The 24,455-nt window shown below is 53.2% G+C and overlaps 1 protein-coding gene and 2 pseudogenes across 1 annotated transcript in view; 2 read left to right on the top strand and 1 right to left on the bottom strand.

Moving 5' to 3' along the window:
* The window catches only part of LOC139673813 (zinc finger protein 850-like), a 408,695-nt gene that overhangs the window by 202,065 nt on the left and 182,175 nt on the right, over positions 1-24,455 (bottom strand). Inside the window, exon 6 of the mRNA XM_071559632.1 lies at positions 794-1,736. Within this exon, the coding sequence (XP_071415733.1) occupies positions 794-1,736 (943 nt within the window). The remainder of the gene's footprint in view (positions 1-793; positions 1,737-24,455) is intronic.
* LOC139673822 (zinc finger protein 135-like) overlaps positions 1-24,455 on the top strand; it is a 302,962-nt pseudogene that overhangs the window by 169,334 nt on the left and 109,173 nt on the right.
* LOC139674153 (olfactory receptor 14C36-like) lies at positions 16,689-17,680 on the top strand (annotated as a pseudogene).

Genomic DNA, 24,455 nt, shown 5'->3' with positions numbered 1-24,455 from the left:
GTTCCTCAGCAGCTTTGTGGATCTGTTCTCAGTGTGTTTCCTTGCCAAAAGAAAGGGGTACGGAAACCAGCTGCAGAAACAGTTGTCTGCCTTAAACTTGATGTTTAAAATTTCTGACCAAGGGAGATGTGCCTTCGCTTTGAAGACTGGAATGTTCATGGTTCGTGGCTCCAACATGCTCCAGTTGCAAAAGCAGTGGGTGCTTTGCTGCCCTTGGGCAAAGGAACCACCCAGGGGCACAGGGGGGAACATCCAACCCCGGAGGAGACAGGCTGGGCTTGAAGCCACAGAAGGGAAGGGTTATTTTTATGCTTTTATATCACTACAAAAAGGATCTAAAACTGCTCCAAAGCTACTTTACATGGAAACAAAGTGTTCTAAACCCTACATATACATATATATCGATAACGTAAATCTAATCTGCCTCAAGGGGTGGATTAAAAAGTACCTGGGTCACCCTCAGCTTTAGGGGGGTCAGGACAGGTGCCAGACATGGGGGAAGCTTCTGGCAGCTGCTCACAGAATCCACTCCTGAAGCCTCCCCTGCTACCAAAATCTGGCCACAGAAACCCAATGCACTGCCCAGCATGGATCACCTGGAAGGTGGGTCTCCAGGTCTCTGCTAACCAGGCTTCATCAGGAATGCTGGTCATCAAGTCTTTACCCGACATGGGTCATTAGGTCTGGGCCCAACGTGGGTCACTGTGGATCATCCAACATGGGTCCGCTGATGGAGTTGCAGCAGTGGACGAAGCTCTTCCTGTAGTCAGGGCACTCGGAGGGCTTCCCTTACTGGTGGGTGCGTTGGTGTTGGGTCAAGGTAGCGCTCTGGGTGAAGCTCTTCCCACACTCGTCACACCTGTAAGGCCTCTCCCCAGTGTGGATACGCCGGTGAGTGATGAGGCTGGCGCTCTGCTTGAAGCTTTTCCCACACTCCCCACACTTGTACGGCCTCTCCCCAGTGTGGATACGCTGGTGAAGGATGAGTTTGGAATTTTGGTTGAATCTCTTCCCACAGTCGGTGCAGAGGAAGGGCCTCTCCTCTGTGTGCCTCCGCTGATGCACAAGAGCTTCTGAGCTGGTCTGGAACCTCTTCCCACACTCAGAACACCTGTAGGGCCTCTCCCCAGTGTGGATGCGCTGGTGGGTGACGAGGGCGGAACTCTGCTTGAAGCCCTTCCCGCAGTCGGTGCAGCGGAAGGGCCTCTCCTCTGTGTGGGTCCTCTCATGCACGAGGAGATGTGAGCTGGTCTGAAACCTCTTCCCACATTGCCCACACTTGTATGGCCTCTCCCCAGTGTGAATGCGCTCATGAGTGATAAGGCCAGAGATATTCCTGAAGCTCTTCCCACATTCCCCACATGCGTAGGGCCGTTCCCCAGTGTGGATGCGACTGTGGTTGATGAGGGTGGACTTGTCACTGAAGCTCTTCCCACATTCCGTGCACGTGTAGGGCCGTTCCCCAGTGTGGGTGCGCCGGTGAGTGACGAGATTGGAGTTGTGCTTGAAGTGCTTCCCACATTCCCTACATGTGTAGGGCCTCTCCCCAGTGTGCAGGCGCAGGTGGCTGAGGAGGGCAGAGCTGTCCCTAAAGCTCTTTCCACATTCCTTACATGGGTAGGGCCGTTCCCCACTGTGCATGCGCTGGTGCCGGAGCAGGTTGGAGCTGTTCCTGAAGCTCTTCCTACATTCCCTACATGTGTAAGGCTTTTCCCCAGTGTGGATGCGCTGATGGCAGATCAGCTCGGAGCTCTGGCTGAAGCTCTTCCCACATTCCAAGCACTTGTAGCGCTTCTCCCTTCTGTGAAGCCGCTGCTGCATCACCAAGTCAGAGCTCTGGTTGGAGCTCAGGCCGCCTTCCCGGGACAGGGTGGGTTGTTTATCCTCAGAAAGCCCTGGGCTAGGCTTGGAATGTCTCCTCCTGGCAGATCTCCGTGGCTTTTCCTCCTCAGTGACTTCCTGCACTCTGGAGCTGTTCAAAACGGCCTCTGCCAGCAGGTTCTGCCGGGGGGATTTGTCCTCTGTGCTCAGCTCGGGGCCTGGGGCAAGAAGGAACAAGCACAGGCAGGGCATTTGCCTCTGGCCCACAGGGAAGGCCAAGGACATCCCCCCAAACCCGGCCCCGGCAGGACGGCGTCGGCAGCGGGGTTGTCCTGCAGCCGGGGCCATGCTGGGCTGGAAGATGCAGCACAAGAGAGGGGCAAAGGGGCACTGACTTCCTCCTCACCTGCCTGGGGGTCCCGGGGCATCTTCCTCTTCCTCGCAGCCTCCTCCTCCATCTGGCCAAGGCTGAGGAATGAGAAATCCTGCTTTGGGGGGAAAACATGGTGTGAATGCCTTGGCTTGGGGGATCCTCTTGCCCAAGTCCATGTCTAGAAGTCACTGGGCATCTTGTGATCCCAAAAACCTCCAAAACATCAAAATTTAGCCCAAAACAACCTTTGATTATACTGGCAGTAACTGGACATAACTGGGATCATCTGGGGCAATCTCTGGAACCATATTGGCAGTGACTAGGAACAAGTGGGACTATGCTGGAAGGGAACTGGGACCACACTGGGGGCAACTGGGAGCAAGTGGGAGTGGCTGGGTCTATACTAGTGGCTACTGGGCATGACTGAGACCATGCGAGACAGACTGGGGTCAAACTGGGAATGTACTAAGGGCAACTGAGGGGTATCAAATTGGGAGGACCAGGGAGCAAGTGGAACCATGTCGGGGGCAACTGGCATCATACTGGGCTCATACTGGGAGTGACAAGGAGCATGCTGGAGGATATTGGGACCCTGTTGGGTGCAACTGGGAGAAACTGGGAGCAAATGGCATCATGTTGGAGGCGATTGGGATCATACTGCAGGTGACTGGGAGCATGATGGTGGCAACTGCGATATACTGGGAGTGAGTGGAACCATACTGGGGGTAAAAGGGAGTAACTGGAAGCATGTAGGGGGAACTGGTTTAATAATGGGAGCAACTGGATGCACACTGGAGTCATACTGGGATCATACTGAGAGTATCTGAGAGTGTCGGATTATACTGGCAATGACTGGAAAAAACCTGGGAGTACACTTGGAGCTCATGGCATGATACTGGGCTGATACTGGAAGGAAGTGGAACCATGTTGAAGGCAACTGGGATAACACTAGGAGGAGCTGGGCCCAAGCTGGAGGACACGAGGGGCAGCAGGAGACCTTGTGGGACCACCTTGTACTACCTGGGGTGGCTCTGGGGGGCCCTCAGCTCCTCGGGGCTCTTCCTGCAGCCACAGAACTTGCAGGGACCCTCCTCCAGGTGGGTTCTCCATGTGTTCCAGGAGCTTTGGGCTCCTCCTGGCACAGACTGGGGCCAATTGGGATCATCCTGGCATCATATAGGAGCATGTCACAGGCAATTAGGACCCTCCTGGGGTTAACCAGAAGAATCTGGGAGCAAATGACATCATGCTAGAAGTGAGTGGGAGCATGATGGTGGTAACTGGGATACACTGGGGATGAATGGAATCATAGAATGGATTGGGTTGGAAAAGACCTCCAAGATCATCAAGTCCAACCCTTGGGCCAACTCCAGTCCATTTACCAGATCATGGCACTCAGCGCCACGTCCAATCTGCATTTAAAAATCTCTAGGGATGGTGAATCCACCACCTCTCTGGGCAGCCCATTCTAATGCCTGAGCACTCTCTTTGGAAAGAATTTTTTTCTGATATCCAACTTAAATTTCCCCTGGCAAAGCTTAAGCCCGTGCCCCCTTGTCCTATTGCTGAGTGCCTGGGAGAAGAGACCAGCCCCCACCTGGCTATAACTTCCCTTCAGGTAGTTCTAGACAGTGATGAGGTCACCTCTGAGCCTCCTCTTCTTCAGGCTAAGCAACCCCAGCTCCCTCAGCCTCTCCCCATAGGGCTTGTGCTCCAGTCCCTTCACCAGCCTTGTTGCTCTTCTCTGGACTCGCTCCAGCCCCTCAATATCCTTCCTGAATCATAGAGGAGGTAAAAGGAAGCAACTGAAAGCATGTGGGGGGCAATTGAGTTAATACTGGGAGCACACTGGGAGTGACTGGCACCATACTGGGGCCAATTTGGACAATGTTGTGGGCAAGCGACATCCAGTAGGAGCCACTGGGCTCATATTGGAGGTGACTGGGCTTTGAGAAGCACATGATGGGCAGCAGGGTGAGGGCGACCCCCCTCCCACTGCTCTGCATTCCCAAAATCCTTGTTGCCAGTTCCTGCTCTGGCCCTGAACACCAGATCTGCTCTGGGATCCCTTTCCCTGGGGACACCTCCCTGCCCTCTCCCCACCTTCCTGCCTCTGGAAATCAGCACTTTGGGGCCTCATCTCACTGCTTTCTCCTTCTCTTCCCTATTATTATCATGATCCCCCTGCACCTCCTTTTCCAGGGCTCTGGGACACCCCTCTGTGGCCGTTCCCTGTTTTCCAGCCCCCACACCCCCCTTTCTTTGACTCCAGGATCCTCCTGCACCCCCTTTCCTGCCCATCTTGCCTCTCCCAGCCCCTGCATCCCCCTTTTCTTTGGCTCCAGGGACCACCAGGCCACCATTCCCAGGCATCCCAGCTCACCTCACACCCACATTCCCCTTCTTTGGCTCAAGGACGCCCCTGCCCACGCTTCCCCACTCATCTGTTACACACCAATAACTGAGAAATGTAATAAATATTATTCCCCCATTATTCCCCTGTCATAAACATCCTATCAAAGAATTTTCTGTCAGCAGTTTGACAGAAAGCCACAATCCTCTTACAAACAAACACCTGCCAAAGCCTTTCACCAAGCTTCCTGCAAGTCATGGCAGCAAATTCAGCCAAACCTCTTGCCTGCTGAGAACTCACACAAGCATCCTCTTGTTGTAATAACTGGGCTAAAACTATATCCTGCTTCTGTGAAATTTGCAAGCTACGTGTAAAAATCAATGTCTGAACTGTCTTGGACTCCATAAAAGCTCCAGAAGAACCAGAAGAACACCTTGGAATTTCAGTGCATAGGGAGCGTGGAGAATGGAGAGAGAGAACCACAGTCAAGAACCTCTCCCATCTCCCCCTGCCTCACCCATCTCACCTTCTTACCCTCCTCCTTCCCCACCCAAGCTGCTTGCCTGCCTGCCCCTGCAGACTAAGGAGAAAGCTGAGCTCTGCCTTGCTCCCTGCGTCAGTTCTGCTCCTGCTGACCCAGCCCTGGCCCTGTTCAGCCTGGGGTGGCTGCGCCGCTGCTGCCCGTGAGCGACAGCTCCGCGGAGCCTGAGAGCTCTGCAGAGAGTGAGGAGCAGCCCTGCTGCACAAGGGAGAGCAGCACAGACTGAGCATCACATCTGCACTGCAAGAGCTGCATTCCACACCTCTGCCTACAGGAACAGACACAACATCGCTTATCCCACACACACACTAAGATGACGGAAAAATACTTTGTTTGGGTGGTAAACTCTTTTTTTTTTTGGTTCTCAAAAGTATTCTTATTGTTTTCCTAGCTGTTCTTATTTCCCTCTCCTGAATTTCTTAGCAATTCCTTAATAATAAAAAATCAGGCTTTTGAATTAACAGAGAACTTAGTTTAATTTTGTTGGGGAAAATATTTTGAACCTAACTTCTTTCAGTGATATTTAAGTAGTTTGTAACACCATCCTGCCTCTCCCAGACTCCACACTCCCTTTTCCTTTACCCTGGCACCCCCTGGACTTCCCTTTTCTGGGCACAGAGACCCCCTGCACCCCCAAACCACCTCTCCCCACCCCTAATCCTCCCTGTCCTTCAGCTTGGCACCTTCCTGATCCCAATTTCCAGAACTGGGACGCTCATGCACCCTCTTATCCTGTACACCCTTTCCTGGACATCCCACCACTTCTAGCCCCCACACCCCCCCTTTTCCTTGACTCTGGGACTCCCAGGACCCCCACTCCTGCATTTCCCAGACCCCAGGCACCTCTTTTCTGAACAATGGGGGACATCTTGAACACCCTTTCCTGGCCATTCTGGGTCTCTGTAACCCATGATCCCCTTTCCCCAACATCGGGGAACCCTGGACCGCCCTTTTCTAAGCAGAGGGTCTGCCTGGACCCCTCAACCCACTTATTCAAGCCCCTGCACCCCCCTTTCCTTGGCACTGGGACGCCCTGGAATATTTTTTTTCCAGTACCGTCTTCCCCATGCACCCCCGAAATTCAACCCAAAACCCACAAACATTGAGACCCCAAAAAAACCCTGCCAGGAGTTCCCCCTCACTGGTCTCCCCACTTTGGGGTTTAGGGTGTCACCCCTCTCCGGGCTGCCAACGAAGGGCCTGACCCAGGCACACCAACCCCCCAAGGGGGGTCCCCGCATCCCCCAGCCCACCAAGGGGCTCTACCGGGAACCGACACTGGGACCCCCAATATCCCAAATAGCCCCCAGGGGGCATTGGCGGCTCAGCTTTGGGGTCCCTCAAGCCCCAACCATCCCCCCGAAGACAACCCAACCCCCAGAGCCCCCCCGGGCTATTCGGGGCTCGGCTCGGGGGTCCGCAGCACTTTGTCGGGACCCTTTGCCGTCCCTGTGTGCAGCTCCGGCCCCGCCCCGCGGCAGCCCCAGCGCGGGCTCCAAGGAGCGGCACATCCTGGTGCCCTTGGGGGCTTTGGCCGGGCCCATCCCGGCTCTCGTGTTCCATGGCACAGCCCGCACGGCCCTTGGGGGGGCACTGTGCAGTTTGGGGTCCCAGCCCCCCTTTCTACTCTCCCCCTTTCCCCCCCTGTTTTCCCGCTCACCCGAGAGTTCCTGGCGCGCAGTCGGAGTGGTGGAAAGGAAGAGGAAGAGGAGGATCGTGGGTGTCCCCTTCCCTTGTCCCGGGGGTGTTCCTGGGTTGGCAGCGCCCACTCCGTTGGAAGGCGGTCCCGGCGGGGCGGCCGGAGCAGGTTTGGGAGCGGCTGTGGGCGGCGGTGTGAGAGAGAACAGGTCTACCCGCCCGCCGCCGCTACCAGGTCTACCCGTGGACGCCCAGGCTCCGGAAACCAGCGGCTGAAGCGCAAAGTCCGGCGGAGACAGCAGGTCTACCGGCTGAGCTTAGAGAACAGATCTGCCCGCCGCAGTGAAACAGGTCTACCCTCTGGACTGAGGTAGTGATCAGGTCAACCCGCCAGACTAAAAAGGCTTCCCGCCGGACTGGAAAAGTGAACAAGTCAACCCGCCGGACTAGGAGAGACCAGGTCTACCTGCCCCACTGAGCGAACAGTACTAGCCGTGCTTAGAACAGGTCTACCCGTCGGGCTGAGAGAACAGACATCCCCGCTGGAATGTTCAAGCAAACAATGCCCTGTTTGCACATGTACGGGTCTGACTTCAACACCTAATTAACATCCTGATGGTGAGGCAACCACTGGACTCAAATGACTGTCAGTCAATCCCTTTATACTATAGAAGTCCAGACTCCTTTCACAGAGGCAGGTTCTTCCCAGGTAACCCCTCCTGGGGGGTGTGTGTAGAGATTCCTCCCTTGGGTGGGGACCCCAGCTAAGGTCACTCCTGGAGGCTGAGAGCAGAGATCTCCCCAGCAGCCTTGGGCTGTCTGAGCTACATCAATTGCTAATTAATAATTATTTCCTTTTTGGTAGCTTTAGTATAATTGCTTCAAGAATTGCTTGAGGACTGTGCACTGTCCTCTCTTATACCATAGTTAATGAAGTTTTAGCATTTCTATTGCCTAGTAAATAATTTTGATTAACGTCTTTGATCTCATATTTGTATTAATAAGTAATTCCTTTGTTATAAACTTTGTCTAAGCTTTCCACTCCCCACTGCCCCAACATGCCCGCCCACTCCCCACCCTGCAGCAGCCCCAGCACCCCACAGCAGGTTGGGAGCTCAGGGAGCCAACCCTGAATCCCATTTTCTAAGTCCCCTCTGCCCAAAGACCCTCATGGGACTGTCCACCCTACCAGCCCACCCCTCCTTTTCCACCCTCCTGCTTATTCCCCCCTTTCCCATCATCTCCTCAATCCCCAAGTCACCCCCAAGATCAGTTTGGGGGTCACAGCTCACACTTTCCCTCTTCTCCCATCCCTTACACATCATCCCCCCAATGCCCAGCCACCTCCTGATCATTTTTGGGGGGGTCCCACCCTCTCCTTTTCCCTGCTCTTCTCACCTCTCCAACTTCTTTCCCATCATGGGTGGCAATGCTGTGAGGAGTCAGCTGGGCCTCAGCATCTCCAAGGGACCTGTAGCTGGGAAGGGGCTGCCAGGTCACATCTGTCGCCTCCCTGACAGGCAGCAGCAGCCTTGGGCACCCAGAGGCAGCTGAGCCACCTGTGCACACACCCTGAGAGCTGCCCCAGCTGAGAGTCCCTCTCAGGGGCCCTGAGGAGCTCTGGGCTCTGGCAACACAAACCTGCTGGAGTTTCAGAAGGCAAAGAGGCCAGTCCTGCCCTGGGGGCACAATGACCCAGAGATGAGGGCAGGGACCTGAACAGCTCTGGAGTGACCCCGAGGAGAAGGGCCTGGGCTGTGTGAAGGATGTCCTGAGGCACAGGGGTTCAGGATCAAAGTTAATAAGGACAACAGGACATGGAGCTGCCTTGAAGGGAATGTGGCCACCCAGAAGAGGGAGCTGTCACTCCTCTGGACTCAGCCCTGGTGTCACCACATCTGCACTGGTCTGTCTGGGTGTGGGGCTTATCATTCTGGAGGAATGAGAGAGAACTTGACATGGTCCAGAGGGGATCTACCAGAGCAGAGCCTTTTTTGGTAGTGAAAAAGTAGGAAATATCCACAAAGCAAAACTTGGAATGCTCACAGTAGGGGTGAGGAAATAGAAATATAACTGAAAGGGAGCCTTGAGATGCAAGAGGTTACTCAGACGATGTCATTAACATCCCATGGCTTTGTGTTCCCGGGAACAGCCAGAGATGGTGCAGAGACATCAGTGAGGGCACAGAAATGCTGCTGGGAGGGCTGGTGGCAAAGCAGGATGGGTGTGTGCAGCCTGCAAGGCCAGAGGAGCAGCAGGGACAGGGCAGGACAGGCTGCAGGACAGATGGCCAAGGGCTCCGGCAGGGCTGGAAGGCACAAAGGCACCCAGGCCTTTGTCCCCTGGGCTCTGGCAGGTGCCTCTGACACTGAGGCCACCAGAAGGAACTTTCTTTACAGGTTCTGGACTTTGTTTCTCCCTCAGCCCTCCCTGAGGAGGCTGGGAGGGATTGAACAGTTTTTGGACATTTGCTCTTCCCCGTCCCATCCCACTGCCCCACAAACAGCCCTGAGCCACCTGTGAGGGACAGGACCTGCTGTCCCAGGGCCTGGGGCTCAGGCCTTGGCCTTTGTGCTTCCTCCAACCAGCCCAGGGTTTTCTCAGCATTGCAGGTGCCTGCACAGAGCCTTTGTCTCCCTGCAATCAGGGCCTCCAAGGATCTGCTCTAAGGAGTCCCTGGGGAGGCTTTGTCAGTGCCTGCCCTCAGTGGGGCCATTGGTGCTTCAAGGGACTTGGAGTTTGGCTTCTGACTTCTTCAGCTTTTTTTAAAATTTTGTCTCACTACTTGAGGATCATGGACTCATCTCCAAATACACAGTGGGGCTTATTAAAACACAGGAAAACAATTTCTTTCTCTGTCTGTAATTGTCTTCAAGTCTTCAAGACTTGTACTAATTGGAGTTGTTTTGTAGTTTTGCTAAAGAGGAAATTTCAAAGTGGACTGCACAAGAAATATTTTTTTTAGTGAAAGGGAATGATTTATACAGACACTTGAGCTGCAAGAGGGTCAGGGTGCAAAGGCTTTGGACACAAAAAACTTAAAACTCATTAGTAGCACTTTATACTTGACAAATCTAACAGTTATCAAGTGAATCAACACCATTTGCTACAATTTTAACAGTGACTCAATTATAGATTCACAACAACAATCATTCACACCACAGTCAATTCACACACACACAGGCAGAGATGTGTGGACACATCAATATCTGTGTGTGTAAAGGTGCCCATCCACAATTCTCCTGGTTGTCAGTGAAACACTCCCATCCCATCCCTTTGTGTTTCCCAAGAGACAAGGGGGGCACCTGGAGGGGTGTGTTTGTTGAGGGGGGATCAGAATTGTCCTGGACATCAGCGACGCTCTTTGGAGTGTTGCAAACTTGAGGGTTCCCGAGCTCCGAGAGGCTCCCAGAGGTGCCCACTGAGAGGGAGGTGCTGGGGAGCTCCAGGGGCCTCCCTCAGGACCTCTGTTTGTGGGGTCACAGGGTGACTGGCTTTAGTTCTCTGCTGAATTTCCATCCTCATGTCAGTAATTACTGGAGATTCCAAAATGTTTGGGAATTGTTCCACTTGTGCTACATACAATTCATGTAGGGAATGTTCCAAGGCTTTCAGAGAGTGGGTGATTGTCCTGTGATCCCCACCGGTTATGGTCAGGATTGTCCCCACCTTTATCATCCAGGAGCACCTGGCACAGTTAAGGGACACTTCACCACACACCTGGAAAAGTCAAGACGTACTTTTAGAAGGAATGGGGGGGAAACTTCCTGACCCAGGTAATAGGAGGCCTTTCCAGGGGGGTTGTGTTACTGGATCTTTGGTCAGCAAGGCAAGTGGTGACCAGTGGTGTCCTGGGCTGTCTCCAAAGCAGCCTGGGCAGCAGGGGAGGGAGATTCTGCCCTCTCAGGTGAGACCCCAACTGCAGAGCTGCCTCCAGCTCTGGGGTCCCAGCACAGCAAGGACATGGAGCTGTTGGAGCAAGTCCAGAGGAGGCACCAAGATGATCAGAGGGATGGAGCAGCTGTGCCATGCGAGATGGCTGAGAGAGCTGAGATTGTTTGGCTGGGGGCAGGGAACCTTTGGGGTGGCCTAAGTGTGGCCTTCCAGTACCTTAAAGAACAAAAAGGAAGATGGAGAGAGATTATTTACCAGGGCCTGGAGTGACAGGAAAAAGGGGAATGACTGAATTAGAAGGTTTAGATGAGGTATTAGGAAGAATATTTTCCCTCTGAGGGTGCTGGCACAGGTTTCCCAGAGAAGCTGTGGATGCCCCATCCCTGGAGTGTTCAAGGCCAGGCTGGGCAGAGCTCTTGGGCAACCCAGTCTAGTGCAAGGTGCCCCTGTTCATGTCACGGAGGTTGGATCTAGATGATCTTTGAAGGTCCTTGAAACTCAGGACACTCTATGATTCTGAGTTACTTCAGGCAACTGTGAAAGAGCCCAACATCTTGACCCAATTGGGGAAAAGGTAGTTTTCAAAAAGTGGAAATTAAAGACAGTAATCCAAAGACCCATCAGGTCCAGCCCCATAGAAAATGATATTTCTTATGCTGTGGGTGCAGAAGGCAGTAGGTGTTGGGTTGTTCCTCAGAACACTCAAGCAGATCTAATCAATGCACCCACGAGCCAAGGCAAACACTGAGCAGAGTGAGGGGCAGTGAGTGGGGGCCTGACATGCAGAAGGAGCAGATTGCTGGGGGAGGAACTGCCTTTCCAGTGCCAGGACCAGGGCACATCCCACTGCAGGAAAAGCCCCAGGCCAGCCCCAGCACATTGAAGACCACGGACACAACTCAGAGTGAATTGGTGGCACCTCTGCCAGGGAGAGCCTGAAACCCCAAATGCATCTTGGCAGTAGCAGGTCCTGCCAGTCCATGGCCAGGAGCCCTCCCTTGCCAGCCCAGCCTGGTGGGCAGCACTGCAGAGCTGCTGCTTAAGGGTGTTCTTTCTTGCTGGGCTCTGCAAAGCCACTTCTGCTACAGGAGCCTCATGGGGAAGCAATTGGGCCCCAGCAACTTGGAGACAAGATATTAATCTAAACCTGCTCATGCTGTTGCCAAACCCCTCTGAAATGATTGGGGTAATAAAACCCCCTAACACTGCATGTTTGGTGTTAGAAAGGAAGGCATCACTTTATTCTCATTCTCTCTCTGTGTGTCCAACAGAAATCCTTTCACACAGACACCAATGCATCACTTCTTCACCTACTTATAAATTGTTAGCAAAGAAAGAAATCAATGTTCATTGGTTCTAAATGACGCGATTTTATTGAAGTAATTTTGAATTAATATTGAATTAATTTTTATCTTCTATTGGTTATGGACTTCTCCCTCTCTGTGCTAATTAGTCCATATTTTTAGTCTTTTTCTCCTGGTTGGGACTTTCCATCACATCTACTAAGTCCTTGTTATTCATCTTCTTTATCCGCTGGTTTCTGCAAATGTCCTTGTGGTCCATAAATTCTGCATTCCAGATGTCCAACATCAACAGTACATCTTTCTATCCCAGGCTTTGTTCATCAAAGCATATCAAGGTTGACTTAACAAAACTTAGAGAATTAGTACTTTTCCCAAGCTGTGTTCTCACAGTGGTAGGTTAAATTCTGCTGAGTGCTGGCTGAAAGAGATTTAAGACCCAACACACAACTTGTCTTTAATTCAAGAAGTTCATTAAAGCCTAATTAAAACCATTATGATATTAGAAAAGTTATATCATTTCCTACAATCGAAGCAGAGACCTGAGCATGGCAGAGGAAAGAGGAGACTCAAGCCAAGGAGATATGGCTGGAATGTGATGGTTGTGAGGTCACTTCCACTGCAGCAGCCTGGGTGGCCCTCAGGAGACATTCTGGCCGGGGAGCATTGTGAGGTCATCCAGCACATCAGGGAACCCACACAACAGAAATTCCATCTGGGAGAGGAGAAGGAGTGGGGCAGGTGGGAGAGCCCCCCGGGTTCTGATTCTGGGGGTAGCTCTGTCACACAACCCCACCAACCCTGGCAGGCAGGAAGGCAGCCTGGGCTCGTGGCCACCCTGCTCTGCACTGGCCCTGAAACTGGGGAAAAAGTCTTTTCCTCATCTCCAGGCTGAGCATTCCCTCTTTCCCTCAAGACCCTTTGTCTTTCATCCTCTTCACATGCCAGCTCCAGCCAAACCTTCCCTCCCTCAAAAAACCAAGTCACCATATTTAATATTTATTTTGCAGATTCTCCTTGCTGTCACCTCCTGGCTGTGGCTTCATGGCCTCTGTCACAGCCAGCCCTGGCCCTGCACTGACCCAGCTCTGCTGCCCCACAGATGCTGCATCAGGAAGGGAAGGCCCATGGGGGAGGGAAATGCACAGGAACTCATCCTGGAAGGGACCTCGGGCGGGTTCTGGGCCAAACCAAAGCACAGTGAGTGGGGAAAGGGACACAGGGATGGGCTGTTTGTGTGCTCTGCCATGTCAGGAGAAGATGTGGAGCTGCAGAGTCACCCAGACAATGTGGATCCCTCAAGAGATGATCTCAGACAGTGGCTCCCAGGCCTCTGCCAGTCACTGGTTACTCTGGTTTGATGTTCCCTGGTGGTTACACCCACCCACACCCACCAGTGTTCTGTGCACACACACCAGTCTCACCAGAGTCTGGGCCCCCAAAGAACACAAGACCTGATGATTTGTGGCTTCCACTCCAGTGGCAGGCACTTGGATCTCCCTCCATACCCAGAGCACAGAGATCTCTTATCCCAGAAAGTTCCTGGCAATGGAGGGATTAGGAAAATGGAACAGCCGGTGGAGTCAGTTGCAGGGCATGGCCAGGGAAAGGTACTGACCAGTCACCTCTTTAAACATGTTCAGCTTCTTTCATCCATTTTTGCTCTGTTTTCTCATGCCTGTTCCTCCACAAATCTCTTTGGACATTTCCTGGACATCCCATGGCAAGTCTTGTACAGTCCCTAAATGGACTTTCTGGCTGCCCATCCTCAGTCTCAGGACCTGAGTGAGAAAACCCCCAACCTCAGCTGCAAGGCCATCCTGGGGGCTGTCACTGATCACCTGGGGAGCCTTTCATGCAGAGATGTTGGAAATCTCTATTAGTTCCTTTGTAACTTTTGAGTTTTGAAAGGTTCCTCCAAAGTCATTGAAATTCATGTCCCTAAAAGGACTGTTTTTCCATTTTCATAAAGTGTTGGGGATTAGGTCACATTAAAATACCAACATGGTGCATGTAGGTATTTGCAACCCTGTGGAGAAGGAGTTGGGGATATAGGAAAAAAGAATAATTAAACTCTTTGGGTTGGAAGAGACCTAAAATAGCCACTAGTCAAAGTGCACTTCAATTACTCAGGGACACCTTCCACAAGTTTAGGTTGTACAAAATTCCAAACCTTGGGCAGCTCCAGGAATGGGGTTTCCACTTACTCTGTAACCTGGCCCAGGTTCCGCCACCCTCAGCACAAAATATTTCTTCCTGACATCCAATGGAAATCTCCCCTCATTCAGTTCCAGTTCCTGTGCCTTGTTCTGCCAATACAACCTTTGGCAAAAAGTGTGACTCTGTCTCTCCTGCACTAAGAGCAAAACATTTTCATGGCTGGGGGTCATGGCTGTGACCTTTGGGTTAATGAAATGCTTTTTACTTTCCTCAGCATCAGAGTGACCTTGTCCATATTTGTCATCATTGTCTACAACTTTATGTTCTAACTGGAATCTCAGTACACTTTTTGAGTTATGTCTCTCAGAGGGACCCATTATCAACAAAAGAAACTTTAAAGTTTGATTCTGACTTTGGTTTCTCAAGAGGTTCCTGCACCTTTCCTCAGGGTCTGATGTTCAGGGACTGAGCACCAAACCCCCCAGAGGGCCATTAAATGCCCTGGGCTGTTGCTGTGCTGCTGAGCTGGGCCGGGCTCCTGGCACACAGGGAGCTCCTGGCAAGCGGGCAGCGCTGCAGAGAGACAGCTCTGCCCAGGAGCAGCTCCTGTGCACAGCCCAGCAGGGCTCAGGGCACTGCCTGCACACACCGAGGGCAGAAAAGCAGGGCAGAGAGAGGTTACACACAGTCTGGGGTGTGAGGAAAGCTGAGAGGAAGATCCACAGAAGAGGAATCTTTCCAGGCTCTCCCACGGTAAGTCTGCATGAAGGGCAATGTATGTGCAGTCTGTGGGAAGATCTCCCAGTGCTGGCACATCCCACAGCCTGGGGGGGTCTCTAATGTGGGATATCACAGTGTCTCTGGTGCTGAAGATGAGGACGGGCTGCAAAGCAGAGACTCTCTGCTGCACCATCCCAGGGACATCCCAGCAGGGTTCCCTCCTCCCAGGGATGGCTGTAGGGTTTGAACCCTGGCTCTGCCACCCAGGCTGCCTGAAACTGTCCTTCAGAGCAGGGTCCTGCACCCCAGGGTGCTGTGCCAGGGCAGGAGCTCTGCCACCTGCCAGGGGCAGCTCTCAGCTGTTCTGGGGAGCTCCCTCAGTGCTGGGAGAGAGGCTGTGGATGGAAAGAGCAAACCCTGGCAGGGCAGGGCAGGGTAGGGCAGGGCAGGGCAGGGCAGGGCAGGGCAAGGCAGGTTTGTTCAGCTATCAAGTGAGAGTTTCATAGTTGAGTACTTCTTACAGAACCAGAGCACTCTGGGATATATTCCAGGGGATACTTCAAGGAGAAGGTGAAAGGAGGGATTTCTAGCAAGCTCTCAAGCCACATACCTGGTGGTTTGTCATGCAGAGGGAACACTGAGGAGCTGCACAGGGGCTGAGAACTACCTGGCATTCTTGGTGTCTGGGAGGTGGCACAGCTGGCTCAGGGTGACAATGCCCTGAGTGCCCACCTGGTTATGCCCTGGCTTCTCCCATCCAGACCTTCAGTGTGCATTTCCTTTTTCCTCAACTTGCTCATGTTGCTGGGGTTGTTTCCTCCTTCTCTCAGTCAGACTCACTGGGGATGGGAGTTCAAGCTACAGAGTCAATCACTGATCCTGTGATCCCCCTCAGGCAGGTGGGTCCCTGGGAATGAGACATTCCAATTTTCCTCTGACCTGTAGGGCTGTCAGTAGTGAATTCTGTGTGCCTGGAGAATGAGGTGTGTTTCCCAGAATCAAACCCCATTGTCAGGACACTTGGCTCTTCTCTGACATGTCCTTCCAAGCAGGGAGCTGCCCTCAAGAGTGAAAATCATCTTCATAGCACAATTGTGTTATCTGAAATCCCCAGTGCAGAGGGGCAGAGATGCTGTGCCCATCCCAGGAAATGCTGTTGAGTTGGTGAGATGAGCCATGTGTGTCCTTGAGACCTTGAGCCAGGATGAGACATTGAGTGGTCTGTAATGGATCTCTTTGCTCTCAACAGTGTCTGGTGGCATTTCAGACAAAAATGGGAGTGTGATCACTCTCTCTCTGAGGAAGGCCCAAGTCCTGGGCAGCTGGAAGAAGGCAGAGGGACAGAGCAACTCCCCTCACTCTGCACTAAGCCACAGACATGGTCCTGTTTGGGAAGCCCTGCTCTCCTCTTCCTCAGGGCAGCACAAATGCTGAGGGGTTCTGATATCCAGGAAAACTCCACAGGGAAGATGAGGGGAGTCAGAAACAAAAAACCCAAACCTCTGAAACTGCCTTCTGGAATCCTGAAATCTTCTCAAAAGTGGGAGTGCAGATGCCCATGAGAATTTTTGCTTTAGGAGCAGTTTCATCTGACACAGCTGAACACCAGGATGGGCCCTGCCCCCACCATGGCCATGACCCCCCTGGAGCAGAGCAGGGCTGACCCTCACAGCCAGTGGGCAGAGGGGCTGCTTCTCATGGGAAATGTAGTGAGCACCAAGCAGGGCTCCAGCCATGGATATGAAGGAAAGTTTCCTGAAAAAGGAAAAGTGGGGAGTGTGAGCAGAAGGGAAAAGGGTATTGGGAAATGACTTTATCAGAAACATCTCATCTAATTTGTCACTTTTATTTCCTCCTTGGACAGTGCCTCATGTCCAGAAGCAGCAAATGCCCAACAGCAGCTCCATCAGCCAGTTTCTCCTCCTGCCATTGGGAGACACGCGGCAGCTGCAGCTCCTGCACTTGTGGCTCTTCCTGGGCATCTCCCTGGCTGCCCTCCTGGGCAACGGCCTCATCATCAGCGCCGTAGCCTGCGACCACCACCTGCACACCCCCATGCACTTCTTCCTGCTCAACCTGTCCCTCACAGACCTGGGCTGCATCTGCACCACTGTCCCCAAAGCCATGCACAACTCCCTCTGGGACACCACAACCATCTCCTACATGGGATGTGCTGCACAGGTCTTTTTTTATTTCTTCTTTATTTCAGCGGAGTTTTCCCTCCTCACCATCATGTGCTACGACCGCTACGTTGCCATCTGCAAACCCCTGCACTACGGGACCCTCCTGGGCAGCAGAGCTTGTGCCCACATGGCAGCAGCTGCCTGGGCCACTGGCTTTCTCTACTCTCTGCTGCACACAGCCAATACATTTTCCCTGCCCCTGTGCCATGGCAATGCTCTGGGCCAATTCTTCTGCGAAATCCCCCACATCCTCAAGCTCTCCTGTTCATATTCCTACCTCAGGGAAGTTGGGCTTCTTGTGGTTAGTTTCTGTTTAACTTTTGGTTGTTTCATTTTCATAGTTTTCTCCTATGTGCAGATCTTCAGGGCTGTGCTGAGGATCCCCTCTGAGCAGGGACGGCACAAAGCCTTTTCCACGTGCCTCCCTCACCTGGCCGTGGTCTCCCTCTTTATCAGCACTGGCACATTTTACTACCTGAAGCCTCCCTCCATGTCCTCCCCATCCCTGGATCTAGCCCTGACATTTCTGTACTTGGTGGTGCCTCCAGTACTGAACCCCCTCATCTACAGCCTGAGGAACCAGGAGCTCAAGGATGCTGTGAGGAAAATGATGACTGGATGCTTTTCAGCAGCAAGAACCTGCCAGTTTTCTTCTGTACAGCATTCACAATAAAACTCATGAGAGGCTTAGTTTGACTTCCCAGGTTTTCCTTGGTTCTCAGTGGGTTCTTTTTGTCATAATGTTGTGCTTGATTAAATTATTTTATTCATCCTCTCATCTAATTAATTTTTTATTTTCTTTAATTTTAGTCTTTTAAATCTGTACTTGAGTAATTGTGCTATCTCTATTTAAAAAAAAAAAAACTCTCTTGCAACAGCCCTGCCTGGCTGGTTAGGGGTTTATGATTTGAGACTTTCAGGGACCTACTGGGCAGTTCCATGTGTGCAGAGAAGGGCAAAGTGTCCCAGCACAGCAGCACTGCCAGGGAGCACCAGCACTGGGCCTTTGCTGACCTGCTCTCTTTCCACTTGTACACTCTCCTGCAGAGCCCCTGGGCTGGACTAAGGCCTTGGTCCTCTGCCAGCTGGGACACAGACCTGCTGCATGTCCATCCTGGGCTCACAGGCAGGGACAGGCCATGGGCACTGCTGGGACACAGCTGGGCTCCACAACAGAAGCTCCATCAGGAAAGGGCTTCTCCTTAGCTCAGGACATGCAGTCTTAGGGCTTTTTGCAAAGTCACTCTCAAGAACATGCCAAGGGATAGACTCTGTAGAGGCTCCTTGTTTGCTTGTTCTCCAGGGGCTCTAAACCTGCATGTGAACCAGCAAACAGAGCCCTGTAACTGCAGGGGCTACAGCAGGAAACAGGGAAAATGATCTGGTGAGTGTTCTGTGTTACCCTCAGTGAACACACTGCTGCTACCCATGACAACAATAGCAGTAATAAAAGCTGGAACTATAACAAAAAATCCCACAAGAAGCACGTGAGGTGCACAACACCATTGCTCCATTGCTCACCACTCTGTGCCCAATGCCCAGCCCAGCCCAGACACAGATCAGCCCTTCCTGACCAACCCCCCATAAACACCCTGAGCACAGCCCTGCATCAAAGGGAATATCCTTTGGGCCAGTTGGGCTCAGCTGTCCTGGCCTTGCTCCCTCCCAGTCCTGTGGCCCTCAGGAGAAAATTGGAGGTCATGATTCTACAAACCTCTCACAGACTCCAAACCAAAACCAAAACCCAAAGCACCTTGGAAAACCTGCAGCCCCTGAAGCTTTAAGGAGCCCCTCAAGGGCCAATCCTGACAAAGCCTCCCCAGGGACTCGTCCCAGCAGATCCTTGGAGGCCACGACTGCAGGGAGGCAAAGGCTCTGGGCAGCAGCTCAGGTGCTGAGCAAAGCCTGGCTTGGCTGGAGGCAGCAGAAAGGCCCAGCCCTGACCCCCAGCCCGGGGAAGGCACACCCTGTCCCTCACACCTTGCTCAGAGCTCGGCTGGGGGCATTGGCATGGGGGGTGATGCTGAGGGCAGGACAAGGGGTGACAGTGCTCAGCCTTCCTGGGGCTGTGCCAGGAGGCCACAAGGCCCCAGAGCCTCAGCACAACAGGTCTGCTCACAGCCCTTGGTGGCACAGATGATGCTGTGCCCAAGAGGACGAAGACTTGGGATCTCTTGCACTTCTGGCCCAGTTACTTGATGTCCCTCTGGGAAGGAACAAACCACCTCTCAGAGGTGGGTGACAAACCAGTGCTGGGAATGGTCATTGGGAGGGGCTGGTCTGTGATGGGTGTCCCAGGATTCTTTTGTTCCCATGAGCCTCTAAAGTGCCTCAATGGGCTCCTTGATTCCAGGACATTCTGCAGTGTCCATGATCCCTGCTTGCTTTGAAAGGTTGTACCATATCACAATGTCCCTTTGGTTCCAGGAGGTTCTGTGGTGTCACAGTGTCCTCTTTCGTTCCAGGAGGTTCCACACTGTCCTTGCTGGAACACACCTGGTTGGATGTTGCCCCACCTGCAGAGCTGACTCCAGCTCTCTGACATGGAGCTGTTGGAGCGAGTCCAGAGGAGACCACCAAGATGATCAGAGGGATGGAGCAGCTCTGTCATGAAGGAAGGCTGAGAGAATTGGGCGTTGGGGTGACCTAATTGTTCCCTTCTAGTGCCTGAAAGGAGCCAACAAGAAAGATGGAGAGAGACCGTTTACAAGGGCCTGGAGTGACAGGACAAGGGACAATGGCTTCACACTGATAGAGGGAGAATAGTTAGATGAGATATTAGGAAGAAAATCTTTACTGGGAAAGAGGTGGGGCCCTGGCACAAGTTCCTCAGAGAAGTTCTGGCTGCCCCATCCCTGGAAGTTGCTCAAGGCCAGGTTGGATCATCAACCTGGTCTAGTGGAAGGTGTCCCTTCCCATGGCAGGGGATTGGAATTAGATGATCTTTAAGGTCCTTTCCAACCCAAACCATTCTATTATTCTGTGACTGGTGGGTGACATGGTGGGCAGGGCCATCTTGGGCACAAAGAATAGGAAATAATGGAATTTTCCATTCTGAGTGAAGGAAGGAAGGGGCAGCAGAACTGACAGCTTGGACTGATAGCAGGGAGAGTTTGCACTGTTGAAGAGGTTGATTGAAGGAGTGTCTTGGGGGTCAGTCCTGAAGCAAAAAGCATTCTCATGGCCAGGCTTTGTGAATAAACATTTGGGAAGGGCACTACCCACACTTGCTGCAAGCTGCTGGTGGCTAAAAAGGCCGATACGGGATAGGCAGGTCTGGTCACAAAAGGCACAGGGGAACGTCTCCTTTGGCCATATTGGCAAGGAACAGTTCTGTCTGCGTTGTCTTTTCTCCTCCAGACTGAGTGTGCTGCGTTCCCAAAGGAAGCAGCAGCGTCGTGAATGGTGTGTCTCCATGAATCCCAATTGGAGGCCACAGTGGACCATTGGGGCAGGCAATATGGCCAAGGCTGAGCTGTTGTTTCAGGCAGTCCTTGTATCTCCTCTTCAGGGCTCCTCTCTTGCAGCAGTCGGTGGCGAGTTCTCCACAGAGCACAATCTTCGGGAGGCAGTGGGTGATCCTCCATCCTGGAGACGTGCCCTGCCCAGCACAGCTGCGTTCTCAGCAGCATGGCCTCCATACTGGTGACCCCTGCCTGTTCAGAACAGACACATTGGTCACGTAATCAGACCAGTGGATGTTTAGGATTGAACGGAGGCAGCTCAAGCCCAGTCCTCACCAGTTCACTCATGATGCTTCTGATGGACAGGGAAGATCCCAGGGCCTTGCACCTTTCCTGGCTTGTGGTCCAGCTGCCCTCAGCATCTGAAAAGTAACAGCATTTTCCTTGGAAACCAGGCCAAGTGTCTGGGCACACACAGCAGAATTCCAGTTGAAGGAAATGTCATCTCCAAGGAATGAAATAGAGAAAGCTGAGGGAGACACATGGGCAGTCCTAAAAAGCAGGAAAATGGGATTAATTTATTGAGGTTTTTCCTAGCAGCTGCAAGAGAGAAACTGGGAATATTCTTGTGATGGAGTGAGGAGCAGATGCCTGGACCACAGTTTAGGGCAAAAAGGGAGTCACCCCAAACGGTGCTTTGCCTGGGGAGCCTGCCTTGATGCTGGGAAAATCCTGGGATCCTCCCATCCCCCTAAAATGGAAGTGCCTGGCCCGGATCCTCCCCATGGGGTGCCTGGGCGGGACTCACCAGTCAGGGCCACAGCCAGGCTGAAGCTGAGGCTTCCCAGGAACACACTCAGAGGGAGGAGAACACGCACCAGGTGGGATGTTTGCCAGTCTGACCCTGGGGAAGGGAAGAGCAGAACAAGGCTGGGCTGGGTCCTCTCCCCTCTGCTTTGGCCTCCCATGCTGGATCCTCAGCCAATCCTGAGCCCCATCCAGGACAGGGACCCTCTTGGGGCTCAGGAGGGCAAGAGAGCTGAGGCAGGTCCTTCACAGGCACCAATGTGTGTCTGAGGACCTGGAGATGGATCTTCAGCCTCCTGAGGTGACCAGAGCCAGGAATTTGAGTGCTCCACACCAACCCCAGGGCTCCATCCCCATCCCACTGGTGCTTGCCAAGAACAAGATGTTCTTCCCACCCCCTGCCCTCCGCCAGGGCGTTGGTTTTCCCAACATTGCCCCATCTGGACTGTTCCTCCGGATCACTGCAGGGGTTCAACACTTCCTCTTGGCCTGAACACTTTGTCTCCTGGGTTTCTTTTCCCTTTGTGGCAGAGAAGCCTCAGAGCCCAGGGCTGGCGTTCCTGGCCCCTGCAGGTGAATCCTCTGGGGCGCCTGTGCCAAGGCAGAGGCTGAGGAGACCTGCAGGCAGCCGAGCCCCCGCGTGTGCCACATCCCATGGAGCCAGCACAGCCTGGCTGGGGCTCTGCAGCCCCTGGGCTGGAGGGGCAAGAGGCACCTCGGGAAGCCCTGGCAGGGCAGGGTTTGCCCTGAGCTGAACAGGCATTGCCAGGAGGAGGTGGCAGAAAGGACAGAGGGAGGGGAAAAGGCAGGGGAGGGAAAGAAAGGGGAGGGAGAGAGATTGAAAAAGATCAAGAGGTAAAAAAGACAAAGAGAAAAGACAAGTTTAAATTTTAAATAAATAAAGAAGTCACTGTCTGCTCACAGTTCAAAGGGAGCTGAAGTGTTTGTGAGGGCACAGGAGCTTGTTGAGGGTCAGGAGCTGCTTCTTCCAAGAAGAAGGAAACACCTGGAAGGATCAGAGCAGAGTTTGTGCTTTGAGACCCCTTTCCCAGAAGCTGCAGGAGGGAGAGCTCAGTCTGAAATAACAAGTGTTCTGTTGAGCTTTAATGTCTCGCAGCTGCTTGCAAGCTTGTTTAGCTTTGTTTGTCAAGATGTAGAAATGGTAAAAAGCTTTGCCAGTTGGTGCCGGATTCGTGAAGCAGCCCCGGGCCAGCTCTGCAGTAACAAAGAATCGATGTCTGTCCCGAGCGTGTCACTCTCGGCCTGTCACACCCGGGAAGGAACGCGATGTTTGCGGCCACCCCCGAACACAAACTCGCTCCGAGCCCGCCGGGGGGTCCGCGGGAAGGAGAGGGCGGGGAGCCGATCCCTGTGCGGGATCTGGGGAGGGGACATGGGGGACTTGGGGGGACACAGCCCCTAGGGAGGGGACACGGGGGGACACTGGGGACCCCGCTCCTGCCCCCCCCCCGCCCGCAGCGAGCCCCGAGCCCCAGTAGGGCTGCAGCCCCCAAACCAGCTGGAACCTGGGGGTGGGAGGGCAGCCCTGAAGCCAGGCTTGCTATAGTGGGATTTGCTTAGAGCGACTTAGAAGGGTTTGTTTGTAAGGAACTGGCCTGAACCCTGGGAAAAGACAAATGTTTTCTGTTTTTCTATCAAAGATAAGCAGGAGACAGGAATTTCTGAACAAACAAGAGTAAAACGATAAAACAAATTTTTTTTAACCATACAGAGTTTTAGATAAAGAAAACCTTGAAAGAGTTAGTCCTGCATTTGTAAAAAATAAATCAAAACACCTCTGTCCCAGAGGCTGCAACCAGTAAACAATGTCTAGTTAGAAAAGAAATGCATAGACACAAGACATTCAGTCTTTTAACCATTTGCTTAAGCCCTAAAAATGTGTGTCTCAGGTGATTCACAAGATGTTTGTGTAGCTTGGAAGGATGTGCAGTGATTGATGTCACTCAGATGGATCTGCACCACGGAATGTCCGGTGTCCTCACTGAAATTCCCCTCCTAAACCGGCCCAAATTTGACTCCTGGGGAGCTGCATCGTGTCAGGCACAGCCCCTGTGCCTGCCCACGGTGTCAATAAAGGCACTTTGGCTCACAGTGTGGCCCTGGGTGGGTTGCTGTGACTCAGCCCCACAAACCAGGGCTGTGCCCTCGGGCGCTCGGAGCTGCACCAGGGGGATAAAGGCCCCCGGCCCCCCCGGTGCCCCCAGCAGCGGCTCTGCCCCCCAGAGCGGGGCTGTGCCCCCCAGAGCGGGGCTGTGTCCCAGACCCCACGGCCCATCCCGGGCTTGGGGCTGAGCGCGGAGCAGGTGCTGAGCTGCTGGATCTGTCTTGGGACTCAGGGGGACAAGGGGGTGTCACACCAGTGGCACTAACAAGAGACGAGTGGTGTGTGTCAGTCCCTCCCCCTCGCTCTGTCCCTCCCCACTGCAGCCTTTCTGCCAAAGCCCCGAGGATGCTGTGCCGGGCCCTCCATCCCACGGCCCGGGATAAGGGAGATTCCAGCCCCTCCTGGGCTTTTCTGCACTGAAAGAGCCGCACCGGGGGGTCTCTGCTGCCCCACGTCACCCAAAGAGCTGCCCCCAGGGCCGCAGTTTGGGGCAGGACTGAGGGCTCAGGGACTGCCAGAGCAGATCTGAGCTGGGAGGGAAGCACAGACAGAGACTCACATGTGGGAGTATCCCAATAGAAACCAATTATCCCAAAATATCCCTGAATTCATTCCACAGTAACTCTGATCCCTCCCCCAATATAGGAATTCTCCCAGAATAACTGAAACCTCCTGGAATACCTGATTCTTCCCCAAAACACCTTTCATTCTTCCCCAAATACTCCAAAAATACCTGAGGTCTCCCAGATATTTCTGAATTATTCGAAAATACCACTGAACTCCCCCCAAATCCCCCTGAACTCTCAAACAACTCTCAATCCTCCAGAAACACATCAAATCTCACCAGATACTTCTCAATTAGCTGCACCCCCTTAAACTGCCACAAAAGATGCAAAGACCCCCCCAAACACACTCAGAGTCCACCAAGGTCCCCACCAAACCCCCTTCTGGGGGGACCTTTAGGGGCACTGGTGGTGCTGGGACCCTCCTGGCTGTGGGTGAGGAGCTCTTGGGTGAGCAGGGTGGGGGGTGAGAGGAGGGGATGGTGGGAAAGGTCTGAGGGGAAGGGGATAAAAGGGGTGGTTGGACCCCCACAGTGAGCGAGAGGGGAGTGGGACCCCTCTGAAAACAGAGT

Source organism: Pithys albifrons, chromosome 7 (genome assembly GCF_047495875.1).
Source record: "Pithys albifrons albifrons isolate INPA30051 chromosome 7, PitAlb_v1, whole genome shotgun sequence".
NCBI classification, from domain to species: Eukaryota; Metazoa; Chordata; class Aves; order Passeriformes; family Thamnophilidae; genus Pithys; species Pithys albifrons.
Note: the sequence above shows the minus strand (reverse complement) of the source record. Positions and strands in the feature narration are given on the sequence as shown.